We start from the raw sequence: 17,594 nt of genomic DNA, 5'->3' as shown, positions 1-17,594 counted from the left end.
AGACTCTATCCATCAGTGAATTTCCTCTGACAACCAGGCTGAGATAAAACCTTCTCTCTCACACACACACACACACACACACACATCTCCACCTTTCTGCCCTGAAGCTTCCACAGCATGCCACATGCAGGCACATACACACTCAGCGACTACATCAGTAATCAGCAGTTCAATCATATGAGCAGGTGCACGTGTGTGTGAGTGACAGGGAGTGATGGTAGGCAAGGGGGATTAACACTAAATTGTACCTGAGGGAATTTTGACAAAATTATGTTTTCGTTTTAATTACACTAATGCATCAAACACAAACATGAAGACTTGGGTTTTTTTTTTTTTAACAACCATTTAATTTGTATGCACCCATTTTGTAGAAAAAAAAATAAATCAATAACCTTCAGTTGTTCACTCATTAGTAACAACACCCAACCGGTTCCATCTGTAAATTGACTTATGAAGCAGAAATAAAAGAGGTACATGACAGCTCGAACAGTGCCTTAAACTCAGGACAGCATCTTTTTTAACAGTGAGGACAGATCATTTCATCTAAATGAAAACAGTAATCAATAATACTAATAATTGAAAAGCAAATCAAGATATGAATCACTCAGTTCTCACAGAGATGTTACCATGTCTGACACACACACACACACACACACATACACACACACACACACAGGAATGATTTTAGACGTGGGGATGACAGAGACAGACGCCACCAAGAACAGACACACTGTTTATAAAAGAAGGCGGGACAAAGTCAACCTCTCCTCATGTAGGGAGGACCTGTCCCCCTCAGTTTTCACGACTCGTACACGCAGAACAAAAGCACAGTTATGTTACTCTCGTGGCTGTATGTCCAGAATATTTTCAGCCAGGCTGGTGAGTTTGCAGTCCTCCAGTGCTTTGACCAGCCGGCTCAGCTTGGCCGCTCTCCCCTCCGCCTGGATGAAGCGGCTGAGCAGCTGATAGGCTTGCTCATACAGCCCTTCTCTCTCATACTCGTAGGCCAGGTTGTCTATGGCCGGACCCTTCAGAGCCCGGCAGCTTTTCCCCAGGGCCCTCCCTACATGTTTCCACTGACGGCCCACTCCGTTAGAAAAGCTCTGAACATCTGCCGCTGTCAGCATTCGGTCCTCTGACGGTACAAAGGATAAAGGATGAAGAAAAAAACATTAATGTAAACTATACTTAATTGTGATTAATTAACTACGATTTATGTGCAAACAGTAAAAGTTTCCCAGAATAAATTACAGATCTGCAGTCTTAACCTTGAAGGACATTAATAGATTTTATACAGTAGCAGCTTTTTCCCATTAACAACGCATTAAAGTCGCAGTATTGGTTGTTTTTTTTTGCCAGTTGGGGACAGTGGAACAAACACAACACTGATATATTATCACACAATAAAGTACTTAATTCACACATCCGGAAGATACAAAGCAACATTCGCATGTATTTGAAGTAGGGTTTCTTTTTTTATGCCTTTATTGGATAGGATAGTGAAGTCAGACGGGAAACGCTGGGACAGAGATCAGGGGAATGACAACAGCCAACAGTCCGGCCAGCCAGTGAGTCATATCAGGGACTCACTACTCAGGGCATCTGCGACCGCCTGGTAGGCGCCCTAACAGTTCAGCTATCGAAACGCCCCTGAGGTCTTGTTTCTAAGTCCAATAACCACTGCCATTTTTGCACTGTTTGGGTCACGAACAATTTTTGAGGAAAACATATTTTGAATACAGACTCAAAGTCTGTACCAGATCTTTGCTGCTTAAAAATAAGCTAAGATTTTTCAGTAGATATCTCTAGTGGCATATTTTCCCACTGTCCCTTGTCCCATCAAAACCACCATCATCAATTTACAAATCCCACAAGACAAAGTTAATGTGAGGTTGGTTATTTAATTTCAGTGTTAAGAGCTGCTCCTCTGTTGCAGCAGCCCTCTGGACTATATTCTTAATTTTACTCACAATACTCAGGTGTTTGACAAGTTTCACAGCTTGAGGTTTAAAGTAGTTGCTTTGAAAAAATGCCAACATATTTTGTTCACAGTTGCATTCATATAGTTGCAGCTACATTCGCTTGAAACCGGGACAGGCAGGGCTGTTGGAGGCCTTGAAGGAGGGACTCAGGGAACACAAGTCTCTTATGCCAGATACAGTAGTTTGACTGAGGAAGCTGAATCTAAATCTAAAACCCAAAAATCAACTAAATAAGAAGATCAAATCCCCTTTGAGACATTGTAGTGCCTCATCAGTTAATGTTGGCTTCACAGTTCATTATGACCTCGACAAATCTAAATCAATGCAACCCAAATACATTATCTGCAAGCACTAATCTCTTCCCATAGACTGACCATCAGTTTATAAAAGGTTGGATTAGAGAGTCACCTGACAACAGCGCTGAATTCATATGCTGTCAGAAAATCTAACGCAGAACAATCAATCAGCAAAGATGAATGTTGTGTAAACGGGAACTTCTCAAATTAAAAAAAGTTGCTTTTTGACTGCAGATCAACAACTCTCAATCTCTGCAGCCTGATGTTCACTATCATGGATCACATATTACAACCTTGTCTCTGCTACTTCCCTGTTGAAATAAACCGAACCGAATGGCTGACTGAAAGATAATAAATCAGTATAAAATGAAAAGAAAATGACTGGAGGTGATGTAGTGTGTAATATGGGCTTTAGGTGAAGTTATTAAATTTCATCAAGCACCTCAAACTGAAGGAAAAAATCTCTTTATCTGATAAACATTTTAGTCTCCACTCTTTCAGCTAGTGAAGGACACACTACACAAGACTCAAAAGTAAAAAAAATGGTCATCTTGACTCACCAAACACTTTATTCTGAAACTTGAAGCAGTTGCTGGGAACAGAAGGCTCTTCCTGTGTGATGACGGTGGATTGTGGGGCAGGACCAAGGGCCTGACTCTGCAGCTGCTCCTCCAGACGATCGATCTCTTCATCGCGCAGGCGCTCCGGCTGATAGAAAATGACACAGATCACTTAAATTGAATAAAATGAATGAGAACATTCAGGTAACGCTCCTTCTGAGAGCAGCGACAATTACTTTTGTTTATGTTTGAGTGAATGTCCTGACACCACAGGACTCCCCTGTTCTCCACCTGTGCTTTATTCATCAAGACAAGAGTTCACACACTGACTCCCACTTACCTATGAAAATTAGAGAAATAAGTTCTACTTTTGTGCTGTTTAGTGAGCAATGGTTTTTCTTCTTGGACACTGTCCATGGAGTGGACTTTATGCAATGTCCTTTACACTGTCTGATCAGTCACTGAAACGGATGACTACTGTACCAAGTCAGAAGCACTGATCCGTCCATTTTTTAAAGCAAGGTTGTGTAAATAGTGATTATGCGTGGCATAATTTTTTTTTTTAGGTCAGCCACTGCGCCTTCTGTTATTGGTAGTATGACTCCTCCTATACCTTCTCACCCCTGCTGCAGCTGCGTTAAGCTTATGATCAGTAGGCTGTTGTTGTTCCTGTACCCTCTCCATTCTTTATAAAGTCTCTTAGTTTCTTACCATGTGGAGCCGTGATGCACTAGACACACTTCAGGGCAAGAGTGAGGAAGCGTCGCTGTTCACAGGTTCTTTTATAACCTTGTTCATGCAGTTTGCTTTCACTAGAAATCACAGGTGTGATCAGGTATATTGCAGCTGGTGAACTCACCTCTGTTACATTGAGGTTGTGCTTTCAATGTAGTAGTATCTAACTTATCTGTATTTACTTATACATAAGGTCAAATACACTTCAACTTAAAAATAATGTGATTATTGTAAGATGGTACATTTTTGAATGATTTAACATTTTAGTGATATTTTGCAGGGTCTATTCGGTTTTACTGTATAATGCATTGGTTAAATGAGTGTGAAAAACAATAAGGTACATGCTCCTAGAAACCACATCTTAAATGTCAACTTCAAATAACAATAGAGAGATGGATACAGTCACGTTTTACTGATGTGAATATGAATACATTGTCAGGCTGAATAAAAGAAGTGAAAATAATAAACAGAAACAGGGAGCATACCTGTGAAAGGTGGATGTGCTGTAGGCAAAGTTCCAGCTTGTCCAGATAGAGATCCAGGATGTGTGTGCTGGCCTTGAGCTGGGTTTCCACTGTTAACTCTTGGGGCAGAGCAAGAAGCCGGCAGGCGTGTTGCGAGACAGACTGACGCACTGCTCCAGAGCTGTAGCTCTCCAGGAACTGCTGACATGCTGTCACGTCCACAAACTTCACCTCCACCCCCAGGAAGGGATCAGCGTCATGGACCTTCAGTATCTCGTAACCCCCCAGACCTCCTGCAGAATCTGACCATGGAAAATGCTCATTAATAAAAGACCAAGAAAATGCATTTATGCAATTATAAATGCTTCTTCCATCTTAATTAGCATACTACACATGCCTAATAGATCCAAACAAAAATACCAGTGCTACCTATAAGTGTCAGCTTGATGACTTTGAAAATGATGAACTTTCCCTGTTGGTCTTTGTAGAGAGAGAGCAGGTTCACACGGGGGCAGAGCGACTGCAGAAACATAACTGCACACCCTGTCCATGGCCCACCATCCACAGTCTTGTCCGCCATTCTCTGAACACAAATTGAGACACATGGGACATGGTTCGACTAGTGAGCAGACAATATTAAAGCATCCTCTGTGACAAAGACACTAAAATTATAGAGTGATGAGTTAAAGCAGAAGAAGCATTGGTGTGTCGAGCTGCTGTAAAATACCCAGGAACATCATACATAACAATGACTGGGGCTGAAGATGCTGCCATGTCATTGTCCCCAACAGTATCTGTGTTTACTCAATGAAGAATTGTCTAAACCTGAAGAAAATGACCCATTAACTTCACACATGTTAAAAGACCCTGAGGGGTTTTTACAAGTAATCAAATAACCTCCTGTGACACTGAGATTTCTGAAATTCAAGAATTTACCATCCTCTCAATTATCATGTGCATTTTTCATTCCCTTCACAGAGAAATCAGGACGCTTTCCATTCCCATTAAACATTTAGATTTTACCACATTTTCTCCGGGGATGTCAGAGTTCCAGGTTCCCTCTCTCCTATCAAAAGTCAATTAACTTTTTCCCTGCTTTTTTTTTAAAGCTCTGTCTCATTACACTTTCAGTTTTAGTTTGCTTGTGTGTCCTGGGGTCAGTGAACTGTTCTGTGAACTGACTGCTGTATAGTCTTACACCATCTCTCCTCTGTAAAGTGGGTTGATCAATAGAACTGGGTTTATCATAAGTGACTGCTTGTTTTGTTCCTTTAGTAACAAAGTTCAAGGCTTTTTGAAAAGTGCTATTATTACATAATACTATAACCATACCAGATTATAAGATTAAAAAACTGAAACCCCCAAAGATCAACACTGCCAAAAGATTAAGATTGGATTAGATGATATTTCAGAATGGACTTCTGAGGGACCCAGGTAGAGCGCTTTCTAAGGGGCATACAATATATTAGATGATTATTTGATCATCAGTAAATTAATTGTCAACTATTATGATAATTGACTGAGTCACCAAACACTTGCTGGTTCCTCAGGATTTGCTGCTTTTCTCTGTTTTCTATCATTGTAAATTGTCTGTTTGTGGAAGAAAAGACCTCACCTGTGGCTCTGTTAAATTGTGATGGCATGTTATAAACTAAAAGATTAATCAATCTCGCAAAAAATTATCAATAGATTAATAGCACACCAATATATTTTTTTTTAAAAAACGAATGGTGATCAAAAAACATCTCAGTTACACGGCCATAGCACTGACTTCTTCATCAGATCCTGAACTTGAGACGTGATGAACTGCTGTTAAATATTTCTGTCCTTTTATCTGGTGCAGAAGATACAGTTTCCAACGACTTCTCACCAAGTGATGAGAAAAATAAATCATATAACCTCCTCACTAAATCCAACTGCCTGGACCAGACACAGCCAAAAATATGTTTATTCCTGGAGTTAAAACCACTTCTGTCGTAGTGGTCCCTGGTTGTTGTGGCCTCACTCCACCTTATCCTTTTTTACCCCAACCTCCCTTTGAAACCCTCATTACATAAAAACATGTTTAATCTCAGTCCTCCCCTCCCCCAGTCCAGCCCCTAACTCCTGTGCTCTGGATGAACCACTGAAGCCTGCTAGGTCTCTCTTGGTGTTGTCTCCATGCACAGGATGCACAGCGCTCTGCGTGGAAAGAGCATCCTCTCAGCTGGATTATATGCATGTCCTCATATTTCACTAATACACAGTATGTTTGGCTACTGGGTCTGCAGGACTCTCCACAACTTAGCCAGTATGTAATTATATGCTATCCTATCTACCGGTACTCTGGAAGTATACTGTGAGATTAATTCACCAGCTGTATGAGGATTAAGTGATCATCAGGAGCTTAAAATATATCATTTAGCTTTTGCTGCCAAAAGACAACCTCTAGTATTCCCTGGACAGTCCGTCTGACATTCAGGTGAAAAAATAATTGATTCACACATGAACTTGCTTCCACAAATGAATTATTTCACCTCATTGTGATGATCTTGTTTGTTTTCAGCTGTTTTGTATTGTCTTTAGTGTTTGATAGCTCCAGAGTTAAACTAATTATGTAGATAACGGCTTGATATGAAGTGAACTCACACACAATCAAATATAAATAATTGTAGGGATACCACTAATAATTATTTTCTGATTCAAAATGTGATGAAGCACGTAATCCATAAAATGTCAAAAAGTTGTGACAGTTGTCAAAGTTGACATGTTCAAATTGCTCATTTTGTCCAACCAACAATTTATAATGATATATAATCAGAGACAAGCAGAGTTCTCACACTTGAAAACAAGACCAGCAAATCATCTGCATTTTTGCTTGACAATTTACTTAAATATATAAAATATATACAAAGATGGGACCAAAAGTCAGACATTTGGGACCACCTGTATATATACTGAATATACATAGAAAGATTTACTAGTCAGAGTAATCTTTCCTCCTGTCCGTACTGGCCACAAAGAGATGTTTTCCTTAAGGCACTGGCGTGATTTCACCAGGAACTGTCTGTTCTATAAACCACAATTTGACAGACAAGGTAAGTGACAACAATGAATCACAACAAGGAACCTATATCATGGCCACAGGAGAATGTACCGCACTAAAATAAATGATCAGTTAATCAATCAACAGAAACATTGTCAACACAAAAACAAAATGGCCTGTGAATTCAAAAACATCAGCTGAAGCTAATATGAGGCTTCAAGTAATCTGTGTTCAAGTCAGTATCTTCCGAAGTTTTTTTTTTTTTTAATTCCCTTTGCGTGTTCAAAGATTTGTGTTCTTGCTGAGCCGCAGAGGACAGAGAGCAACACAGAGGGATCTTCCTACAACAAGGCAGTAGCTTTGTCTAAGCCTCACAGCTGAAGTTTAGAAAGGATTTTTCCAAAGAATGAGGGCTGTGGATTTTATCCTCCATCAGTTAGACATTAGGAGGAGATGTCTTTACAGCCAGTATGGACAAGAGGAACATACAGTGAATATTAATGCTTTCAACATACATGGACGTGTTTTAAAACAAAACTTTTTTTTAAAAGTGAACCAATCCTTTAAAGCATTATAGTTTTAGAAGGTAAAACTTTACTTCAAGTCCACTTTTAAGCATGAGAAATATATAAACATTTAACAAATGGTTTCTAACACACTATAATGTGTTATAATATAAAATAATGACATTAATCAGTTTTTATCAATGTGCAGTATGAGTGAATGCGTATTAGTTTTCCAATTCAGACTAATATTACTAATTACTTTGTATTACTACAATTCCAACTACTACTACAATTACTACTACAACATTAGTACAATATTGTCATCATCTGTTTACACACCAGCCTTACAACACTTACAACTGCATTAAAGTGTGTTACAAACCACTTATGCTGAAAAGGATACATTCAATGGACAAATAAATTACTAAATGGATAAATAAATCAAAATTGCAGCCAACTACTTTTCTGTTAATTGACTAATCAATTAATCTACTATGCTTTCTCCGTATCTACAGCATTGGTTGGTTACTCGGTAAATAATAAAACTGACATGTACAGTGGGAGTAGATAGGAGCCCAATAACACATTCCAGGGTGTTAAACCGACCAGGCGTACACGTGATTTATGGCTATAACACGTGAAGTTAGCTAGTTACCTGCACCAGGTGAGTTTTTTTTGTTTCAATAATTTTATACCTGTATTGTAGTTTGATTCAGCCAACCGGAGACAGCAGCCTGTCTACTTGATAACTCTCACATTTCAAAGAGTTATGTTAGAAAGATGAAAACATGAAGGGATTTTGGTGTGTTTTGGAGAGAGAGTACGGTTCGTGTGGAGAAACCTCACGTTCAGCAGACTCAACTGCCGTAAAACATCGGCCAAACAAACGGTTGAAGTGTTTATTGAACAGCTCTAAGACACCGCAGCAGGCAGACATGTTGTTGTTTGGATTGAGTGCGAAGGAAATCTTAGTTAAAGTCGGTACAAACTTACCTTAAAACTTTGTTATATTGTTCGCTTACGCTTCTTCCTGAGAGATCACACCCACTGACACATTGAGAACTTCCTGGCCACCCATTGGCTGAGCAGAAATAAAAACGCGCTCTGATTGGTGGAAATAAACAACATGCCGCCCGGGGAAAAAATCATGACAGGAAGGAAATGTTTTTTTCTTTACGTTTTTTTTTTTTTTTTACTGTAGACATTCATATGTAGGCCAAAGCATTTCAATTACATATCTTTGAACTGTTGTGATTACCAACGACTGAAACATTATTATTGAAGGGGTAAAACGGATCAGTGAAGCGATTTAAGGCGACAGGCTGCTCGGTCTAGTGAAAAAAAACTGTAATTGATTTAGTTTAAAAGCTGTATTTTCTCTACTTCCCTGTGTAAGACGTACAGGCCCCATGTTTCTGTGGTTATATAAACTGTTTCCACTCATGTTAACTGATTAACTGCTGAAAACCCCTAAAAATGCAAAGGAGGTCATTACATGGCCACATTCACCTCCTGAGGGGCCCTGTGGAAGAATTTTAACAAATTTGTAATTAATCAAATGATGTAGACCCAAATAATAGAGTAAACCTGGTGCTTGTAATCCAGCCTTGGGACAGAAGATATGGCTTTGACAGACCAATTAAGTGACAACAATGAATTACAAGAGGAACTTTTAAAAGTCAGTGGTACTGTAATGAGTAGTCAATTAATCAATTAGTCGATTGACAGAAATTTTCTCACCAACTATTTTGATAACTGAATTTCAGCTTGTCAAGTGTGAGGATTTTTTGTTTTTTTTCTCTGTTTTATATCATTATAAATTGAATATCTTTGAGTATGGACTGTTGGTCAGACAGAACAAGCAATTTGAATTTTTCTAACAAATAATTGAGTAAATGATTAATCCATAATAAAAACAATAATTAGTTACAACCTTAGTAGTGGCATTTCAGCATGCATTCTTTATGGAGACATACCTGACATCATTTTCTTGGCAAACATTACAGAATAACAAATAAATAAATTGCCATGGAAGAGGTTTTGCCAGATTCTATTGTAATTATACTGGTCAAAGATACATGTTGGAAGAGGGAATATGTATTTGCTGGATAAATTGATAACAAAAGGATTCTTAAGAATATATTGCCATGTGATAGAATTTGCCTTAAAATGTGTTTGGAAAAAATGATTCTTCACATCCATTGACTAGGATAAACATGTTTACCATGTTAAAATCAGAAAAATTCTAATTCTTAATATTTTAATTTAATTTACAGCAGGAACCAGACCGTTTCACTTCTCGATTTAGTGAAATGGATGGAGAAGTCTGTCTCATCCCATTCAACGGGCACTTCTCACACACTTGTGTCAACTGCAATAACAGTGACAGTTAAACCAAGATCTTAAATTTTGCAATTTGCAGGAAATTAATGTGGACGAAAGGGGAGGTGTCTAGTTTTACTAGCTGACTGTCAATTTGCAAATGGGTTTACCTGGGCAATATCAATTAAATATAATAATAACATAATAATTTGTCCAAGAGTAACTGGTGTTTTAAAATGTACATATCACATAATGAAGATGAAATAAAGATGTAAAGAAACAAACGATAGATATGAATATTTATTCATAGTACACAAAAGAAAAGTCATAAAATGCTCTGCAGGTTGAAGTGCCCGCAGAATCAGAGGAGCTTTTATGGTTGACATGTTTGACAAATTTGAGGGTTTCTTTGTCTCTGTAGACGAGGGCGAGGGAGTTGTCCTCTGGATACACTGTCAGAAGCTGTGAAGAGGATGACAACAGGGCAAATGATGATGAGAAGTGTTGCCCACACATGTACAACTGCACTTCATACTGTGACCAGCACTCACCTCCTCGTCCTCTTCATTAGCAACATAACATGTGAAGCCCCCAAACTCTGACTGCCAGTCTATGAAACACAAAGTTTTATAACATTGATAATCATAACATTGATGTGTGTGTGTGTGTGTGTGTGTGTGTGTGTGTGTGTGTGTGTGTGTGTGTGTGTATTCACCTGCACAGCCAAAGGGTAAAACAAGATCCAGAGCGTACTCTGCCCGTGCTGCCTCCCCATCATGCAGCAGAGTGTAGCCGCCATGAGACCATCGACGCACTTCACCACAACATACAGGTGTGCTCAGCTCTAAAGAATACACACGGGTCAAAACACACAAACACGGCTGTATCAACCTGTGGCTGAAGAAACCAACTCACAGTGACACACACCTTTCTCTCTGCTTGCATTTGCTGATGGGGATTCTGTCGAAGATCCCGTGGCTTCTCCATCCCGCACGTCCTCTTGCTCCTTCTGCTCTCTCTCGTCATCATCATCAGTAGGACACAGGTAGTGCAATCGAAGGCCAGTGAAGTTGGAGAGGAGCAGGAAGAAAGCCTCTGAACGAAGCATCTCCCAGCATGTGCTCACACACTGGGGCAGGGTGTCTAGAGAAACCACTTCATAGCATCTGCGTGCACAAAGATAAGTCTTAAAAATATGCTCTCCAACACAGAACCATGTCAAATGATCAGTGAAGCATGACGCACCTCTTATTGGGCGGACCTCTCCTCGTCCACTGAATCTGAGCGTGTCGCAGTGCCTCACCCAGCTCCCTGAACTTCTCCTCCTGAGGACAAACACATAATCAGTCCACAAGAACTCATGGACACAGGCGAGGCAGAGAAAACAAGTAAGACGTTACTTTGAGAAAGTCTTTGAGCTGTATTTCAGAGCTGTCCTCAAACTCCTCCTGAATCTGCTCTTGATAGGAAATGTCCAGATACACTGGATTGACCCACTCCAGTAGCAGCGTCTCCTGTCATCAACACATAAACACAACAAACTCATAAACAGCAATGTAGGCTGTCTATTACTGCTATATGTTGTTTTTACGTACATCCGTTTTTGTTCGACAAACAAACAAGCTATAACATGTCATCTAGCTTTCAAGCTGCTGGTAGGAGGATTTTGTTACCTTTAAACAGAGCAAGGCTAGTCATTTCCTCCAGTTTTCAGTCTTTATGCTAAGCTAAGCTAACAGACTGCTGGCTTCAGCTTCATTTTAACAGACAGATGTGAGGGTGCTGTCAATCCTCTCATCTAGCTCTCACAAGAAAACAACTAAAGGTTATTTCGTAAAAAAAATATGGAACTATTCCTATGGAGATGGTAAAATGACCCCTAACTCACATCTCTTGGTAAATGTGGACTCCTTGGGACGGGGGGCTCTATGTGGCGAGGAGGACGCTCCAGAGGCGGTCCATGAAACCAGCCACTCAGAGACAGACGACACTTATCCTGTGACAAAACTTCTGACACCTGGAAAACCACAACACATGCTTTAGATCTCAAATCGCAGTTTCTTCTTTGGTGTAACAGCAATTTATCCAGTTTCAACAGGAGTTAAGACGTTTATGCTAGGGCCTGGAATTATTTACTAAGTGCAATGTGAAATAAATGTCAATTTCTTTACATATTTCTCACATTTTTTGTCACCACTTCCTGGCAGTATATTACAATCATTTCTAATAATATAATTAATTAATCATTAAACATGACCTGGACCCAGATAAGCAGCAGAAAATGGATGGATAGATTAACCAATTAAAAATAACTAATAATGGGATTGGGTTTGTCCAGCCAGGTTTTGCTAAAATCACATAATAGGACAATACAAAAAAGGCCTTTGAGGAAACTTAAATCAATGCTCCTTAAGACGTTTTAAGAGCTGCAGACGCCCTGACTTTAGAAGCCGGAGGGTTCTTACTTGGTGAAAGGACACTGGAGACACTTCAAAGAGGACGAGTGTGTTCCAGGAGGGGACGAGCGACTTCACTATACTCTGTGGCTGGAAATTACCTGATGACAAAGGTGAAAAACATACAAGACTTCTGTTGTCTAAAAGCACAGAAATGTGCACACGCAGACACGCGCACACACACACACACACACACGCGCGCACACACACACACACACACACACACACACACACACACACACACACACACCAAGTGGGATACTCACCATCTGTTGTGTATAGATCGAGGGTTCCCCCGTCGCTGCTCTGCCACGGAGGCACAAGATACAGAATGAAAGCGACACGTCTTCCCTCCAATTCATCATCGTGACACAAAAGAACATCTAGACGGACGACAGAGCGTGATATGTTTAAAAAAGGAAAAAGTCAGAACAGATTAGTCATCAAAAGAAACGATCATAAGAACCTAAAAATGTATCAGTCCTTCCTGCTGGTGTTTTAGTACCAAGCTCACCTGTGTATTCATATCTGGCACAAGAAATATCCACTGTGTTCTCCAGTTCAACCCCTAACACTTCGCTGAGCCAGGAACGGAAACGCCCAAACAGTGCTACCCTGAAAACAGTGATACAGAAAAATATATACTACATTACACTGTGAAATCCTGTATTGTATGATAAAGCTGAACCTGACTTCTTAGAGGTCTCACCACACAGACAGATTGTTCAGCTGCCCGAAAGCCTACCATGACATTTTGTTGTGACATAAATAATAGATGATGACAAGAGGAGGCCGTTATTGTGCATTTAATGACCGTGTTTATCCTCCTGGGCTGTATTTCTTCAGTAGGTTTAATATAGGAAAGGTTTGTACTTTATTTTGATGTTTGGGTACTGTGTGAGTCTCCAAGGTGTAGTCTTGGAATCAGACTTGACACCCAGCTAATATTCTCCCTGTTTTCTTTCTTGGACTTGGCTCTGGCAACGGACCTCTTGGCAGGTGTGCTAGCTCTTACTGCTCCATAATCAATAACAGCTTTGTTTTGTAGTAATTTCTTTAAAATCTCCAACATCTACGCAGTTGCAGCGACTGTGTGTTATCTTTGTGTTCACTACCAAGTTCAGCAATGTAACCAGACACAAGAAGAAACAGTCTTTCCTTTCAAAAGAGGATTTCATTGACTGTTGTGCTCACAGGTGATTAGCTGCAGCTGAATCCATTTTCCATGATGTTTGCTCAGGCCCAAGGTTAAGGCTGACTTTGAGAATCATCAGCACTAAATGGGGGAAGTATACTAATAAATTTAGTGGCAGATGTAAACTCTGGCTCCACCTGGTGGAGCTGATACATACACCTCAAAATGTGTCACCACCCTTTGGGCAACATGAGCATCTCATTATTTTGATTCATATGCTGCCAACATGAAACCTCTTATTTGATTTTTCGTATTTTTTAGTAGTTTAACCAAATGAAGAACTGATGGACTGAGAATGAGCTCTGTCAGTTTCTAGATACAAAATTAGGTCTGATACACAGTCATCTATCTCAAGTGTGTCTTTGTTGAATATGAATATGCTGTGCACACCATTTTTTCAAAGGAAAGGGTTTAGATCTTATGTATAGCACATATCCTCAGCACTGCATTTACAGCACTGACATCTGCACCGAGTTAAAACAAAAAAGATCATTTCAGCTGTTCTAGCAGGTTGAGTTAAAGTAGAGCAAAAGTTGTTTAAAGTGAGGTGGCTCATTTTGTCAGGTAAGGATATACACTTAGTGACCACTTTATTAGGTATACCTGTGCAATCTAATACAATCCAGTACAACTGTTCTGCTGTCTACTTTTATGATGCCTGTAATGTTCAGGTCATGGAGGTATTGATCCAATTACATGTTTTAGTATTGAAGTCATAGCTAGTGATGGTGTTGTATTGGACTGTCTGCCTCCTTCGTGTACGAAAATGAGAAGGACAAACAAATACGAACACTTCTTATTATAGTATAGCCCACCTCTAACTATGACTTCAACAATGAATATGTGATTATGTCACCAAAAACTGAACATAATACATTTCTTAAAAATGGAATTTATGGCATAACTGAATTGCATTATATTGTACATGTGAACCTAATAAAGAGTCCAATGTCTATCAAAATGAAGTATTGAGTTGTGCTGAAAAGTGAGGAATTTGATTCTGCCGTGTGGTTAAAAAAGGAACAAATTCTAAATGACCTACATTTTCAAAGCAGACATTGTGACTTGTCAAAGCAGGAAAACCACAAGTGTAATTAATAACATTAGCAATGGCTCCATTCCAGTAAATGTTTCCATAAGCCACCACAGTGAGTGAGCATGGACAGTACCAGAGTCCTGGAACAGTGAAATAAAATGCAAAATGTCTGCTGTGAGAAAGGCCTACAACATGACCTGGCTGTGAAGAAAAGCAGGTCATTCTGTCAGATAGGAAATACTGACTACAACGGATTACCAGTGGAATAAATGTGCTTTAAATTATGATATGTTTGTGTCTGGTAAGAATCATGAGGAACTGCAGATCAGGGAATAGAGCACTTGAGATTAATTAGCTGTTAATCATTGGGTTGATGGTTTAGTCACGGCTCTTGACACCAACCTGCTCCGAATGAGTGAGTAAAAGTGAAACAGTCTACCAAATGAATGTAAAGTGACCTGTCTATCAGAAAAGACAAGCTAAATAAAAGTGCATAAAAACAAAGCATCTGTTTTCATCAAGTTTTTGATAGATAATGTTCCACCTGACAAAATGAGCTACCAGTTTTATTCCACTTGTAGTTCATCCTGAAACAGCAACTCAAATCATATAAACACCAACTATTATCCACACTTCACCTTTCTAAACATCTATCCACTGAATAACTTTACCACCAGAAGAAAAATCTCAGATTAGGTCTGTCGTATAGAGTGCACAGACATGAGAACACAAGCTATGTCTCACCTCAGTCCTGCGATGTGTGGCTCTGTTCTCTTCCTCAAGTCATCTGACTGGATTGGAACAACAACAAAGTAAAGGTAACATCAAATAACAACACAAACACACTGGAATAAATCCCTCAGAGGACCAGTTTGATCGTTACCTGTTTAAATTTGTAGAGATCGTTTGACTTCTCATGGAAGTTGAGCTCCAGCAGTTCTCTCTGCAGGTTCTCTACGAAGGTCTCGCTGCCGAGGAAGTTCTTGATGATGCAGTGAGGGAAAGGGTGACAGTCCAACTCCAGATCCCCTGCATAAAAATAACAACAGGAAATGTGTCCAACTGAGCTATTGCACATATAAGTGTGGCTTGACAAAGATCTTTGAGATGTATCAGGTATGGTATATCAGCCAGTATTCATTTTTTACACAATAACGATCCTTTAGTTTTTGTCTACTAGAGAATTGTGACAAAGATTCATACTGAGCGAGACATTTTCCAGCTAAAAAACCCCTCAGTGCTGTCTCTCAACACTGCTTCTAAATTACCTCAAGCATACCTGAAATTATTTATCAGCCAACATGTACACCGTTGTTGATATAAATGTGATAAGCTCTATCAGCTGGTTTCAGTCAGGCAAACCAGCCAAACAGTCTCGAGGCAGCTACAAAATCTAAACTTTATGAAAAATACATGGTCAACTCTCAACCCAGAATACTAGAAGAAAACTGGGCAGCTATCACTAAGAGAGAGAAAAACTTGGCAAAAACTAAAACTAGAGAGATATGTCAGGAAAAAACAACAAGACACAACAAAAACACAAAAGAAAGCGCTGACCAGACGTTGTTTTTCCAGCTGGGTTATGTGTAAGATTTAAGATTTATGGGGGGGGGGGGGGGGGGGGGGTGTCACACAAAGCAGGACAGGGGTTTTCTTTAGCCTACTTGTTTACATCCTCACCCAGGCTGCAGTGGGTCCTCCGGCTCCACGCCTCCTTCACCGCACTCTTCACCTGGTCGTCCTCCACAGCGGAACCAAGTTCTGCTGTTTCTTCGCTCTTCTTCTGCTTTTTCTTCTTGTCACTTTTGCCGACCTCGTCCTGTCGTCGTTTGGAGGCCATTGAGGAAACTACCCGGTGAAAACCCAGGAAACACACAGTTTAAAAAGAGCTTTGACAACATTAACACTGGCAACGTGTGTACGTGTGAAACGGCCCGGGCGTCGCGGGTAGATGACGTTATAAAAATCATACACGCCCCGAGCACAAACTGTCAGGCAGCACCGTGGAAAACAGACAAAAATTATATTTTAGCTCGAATTTAAATGTCTGTTAAAGCTGGAGTACGTATGAAGTAGAAAACTGCGATTTACTGGTAAATAATTTGATTTGTTAGGTAAACATGTAAACATTTAAAGGTTGAATCCCAAAGGAACAGATAGAAGAATGGACAAAATCTATTTAAATCGATTCAATGTTTGAAGAACAGAAAACCATAAAACCTTTCCTCTACTTCACTGAACTTCTTTATGTGCTTATCATTATATTGATGTTGAATTTCTCCAAAGCAAGGAAATTATTTTAGCCAAGTTCTTAATTCAGAAATGCAAATACGATGTGGAGTGCAACCTTGTTCAGATGCATTCAAGAATAAAATGAAGGGTATATATATATATATATATATATATATATATATGGTTTCAGCTAACCTCTTTTTGTTCATTGTTGGTTTATTCGTATATCACATTGCACTTGTCTGTCTGAACCATGCCCGGTACAGAGGGAGAGACAGACAGTTATTACCATTGTAAATATGTAGTAACAGTAAAGAAAAAAAACGACCCACAGACAGCACATACTGTAGTTCAGTATATCAAATCCTGCTTCTTTCACTTTGATAGACATAAACAAAATGTGGGCTTGAGACACACGGTGGACAAGACTTGTCCCAGATGAGTCGTAACAAGGTTTCAGTGCAATACAGTACAATGCAGAAGTTTTAGGCACTTAAGATGCTTAGAGTTTTATTCATCAGCAAATACCATCATGTCAGAGTCCATCGACTCCAGCACCCCACGACCCTGAATAGGATAAGCGGTTTACAGAAAGGATGGATGGCTATTATATCATGCAGGCTACAATCATAAAGTGAGCAAACAGTCAATTTTGTTAACCTACATATGAAACATGACCATTGTGCTACAGGGGCCACAGGGAGGTCTCTTCCCCCAGGTCATGTGATTGTACTAAATGCTTCTTCATTCCTCATAGAAAAATAGCCTCATGAGTTTTGGTAGAG

General features: G+C 39.7%; 2 protein-coding genes across 2 annotated transcripts; both read right to left on the bottom strand.

Annotated features, from left to right (window-relative positions):
* Positions 1–323: 323 nt before the first annotated feature.
* tradd (tnfrsf1a-associated via death domain) lies at positions 324–8,635 on the bottom strand. Its single transcript, XM_056372049.1, has 5 exons — positions 8,562–8,635; positions 4,467–4,620; positions 4,059–4,339; positions 2,839–2,986; positions 324–1,135 (listed from the first exon to the last, which is right to left on the bottom strand). Exons 2-5 carry the CDS (start codon positions 4,615–4,617, stop codon positions 837–839), a joined length of 879 nt encoding a protein of 292 aa, XP_056228024.1. The 5' UTR covers positions 4,618–4,620; positions 8,562–8,635; the 3' UTR covers positions 324–836.
* A 1,541-nt stretch (positions 8,636–10,176) lies between these two features.
* ogfod1 (2-oxoglutarate and iron-dependent oxygenase domain containing 1) lies at positions 10,177–16,516 on the bottom strand. The gene is made up of 13 exons (XM_056378554.1): positions 16,258–16,516; positions 15,461–15,606; positions 15,322–15,368; positions 12,861–12,961; positions 12,613–12,729; positions 12,356–12,447; positions 11,779–11,907; positions 11,291–11,404; positions 11,136–11,215; positions 10,818–11,056; positions 10,606–10,734; positions 10,442–10,500; positions 10,177–10,352 (listed from the first exon to the last, which is right to left on the bottom strand). The coding sequence occupies exons 1-13, from the start codon at positions 16,415–16,417 to the stop codon at positions 10,191–10,193; spliced, it is 1,575 nt and encodes a 524-aa protein (XP_056234529.1). The 5' UTR covers positions 16,418–16,516; the 3' UTR covers positions 10,177–10,190.
* Between the last annotated feature and the right edge of the window lie 1,078 nt (positions 16,517–17,594).

The sequence above is a fragment of the Seriola aureovittata genome, chromosome 1 (genome assembly GCF_021018895.1).
Source record: "Seriola aureovittata isolate HTS-2021-v1 ecotype China chromosome 1, ASM2101889v1, whole genome shotgun sequence".
In the NCBI taxonomy this organism is placed as follows: Eukaryota; Metazoa; Chordata; class Actinopteri; order Carangiformes; family Carangidae; genus Seriola; species Seriola aureovittata.
Note: the sequence above shows the minus strand (reverse complement) of the source record. Positions and strands in the feature narration are given on the sequence as shown.

Excerpts from the sequence above, each read along its gene's own strand:
- tradd (XM_056372049.1), bottom strand. The coding sequence starts at position 4,617 with ATGGCGGACAAGACTGTGGATGGTGGGCCATGGACAGGGTGTGCAGTT. Across the intron at positions 4,340-4,466 it reads CATCAAGCTGACACTTATAG|ATTCTGCAGGAGGTCTGGGG; the intron begins GTAGCACTGGTA and ends TTCCATGGTCAG. Across the intron at positions 1,136-2,838 it reads GTTTCAGAATAAAGTGTTTG|AGGACCGAATGCTGACAGCG; the intron begins GTGAGTCAAGAT and ends TTGTACCGTCAG.
- ogfod1 (XM_056378554.1), bottom strand. The coding sequence starts at position 16,417 with ATGGCCTCCAAACGACGACAGGACGAGGTCGGCAAAAGTGACAAGAAG. Across the intron at positions 15,607-16,257 it reads GAGGACCCACTGCAGCCTGG|GGGATCTGGAGTTGGACTGT; the intron begins GTGAGGATGTAA and ends ATTTTTATGCAG. Across the intron at positions 12,448-12,612 it reads CGATCTATACACAACAGATG|GTAATTTCCAGCCACAGAGT; the intron begins GTGAGTATCCCA and ends CTTTGTCATCAG.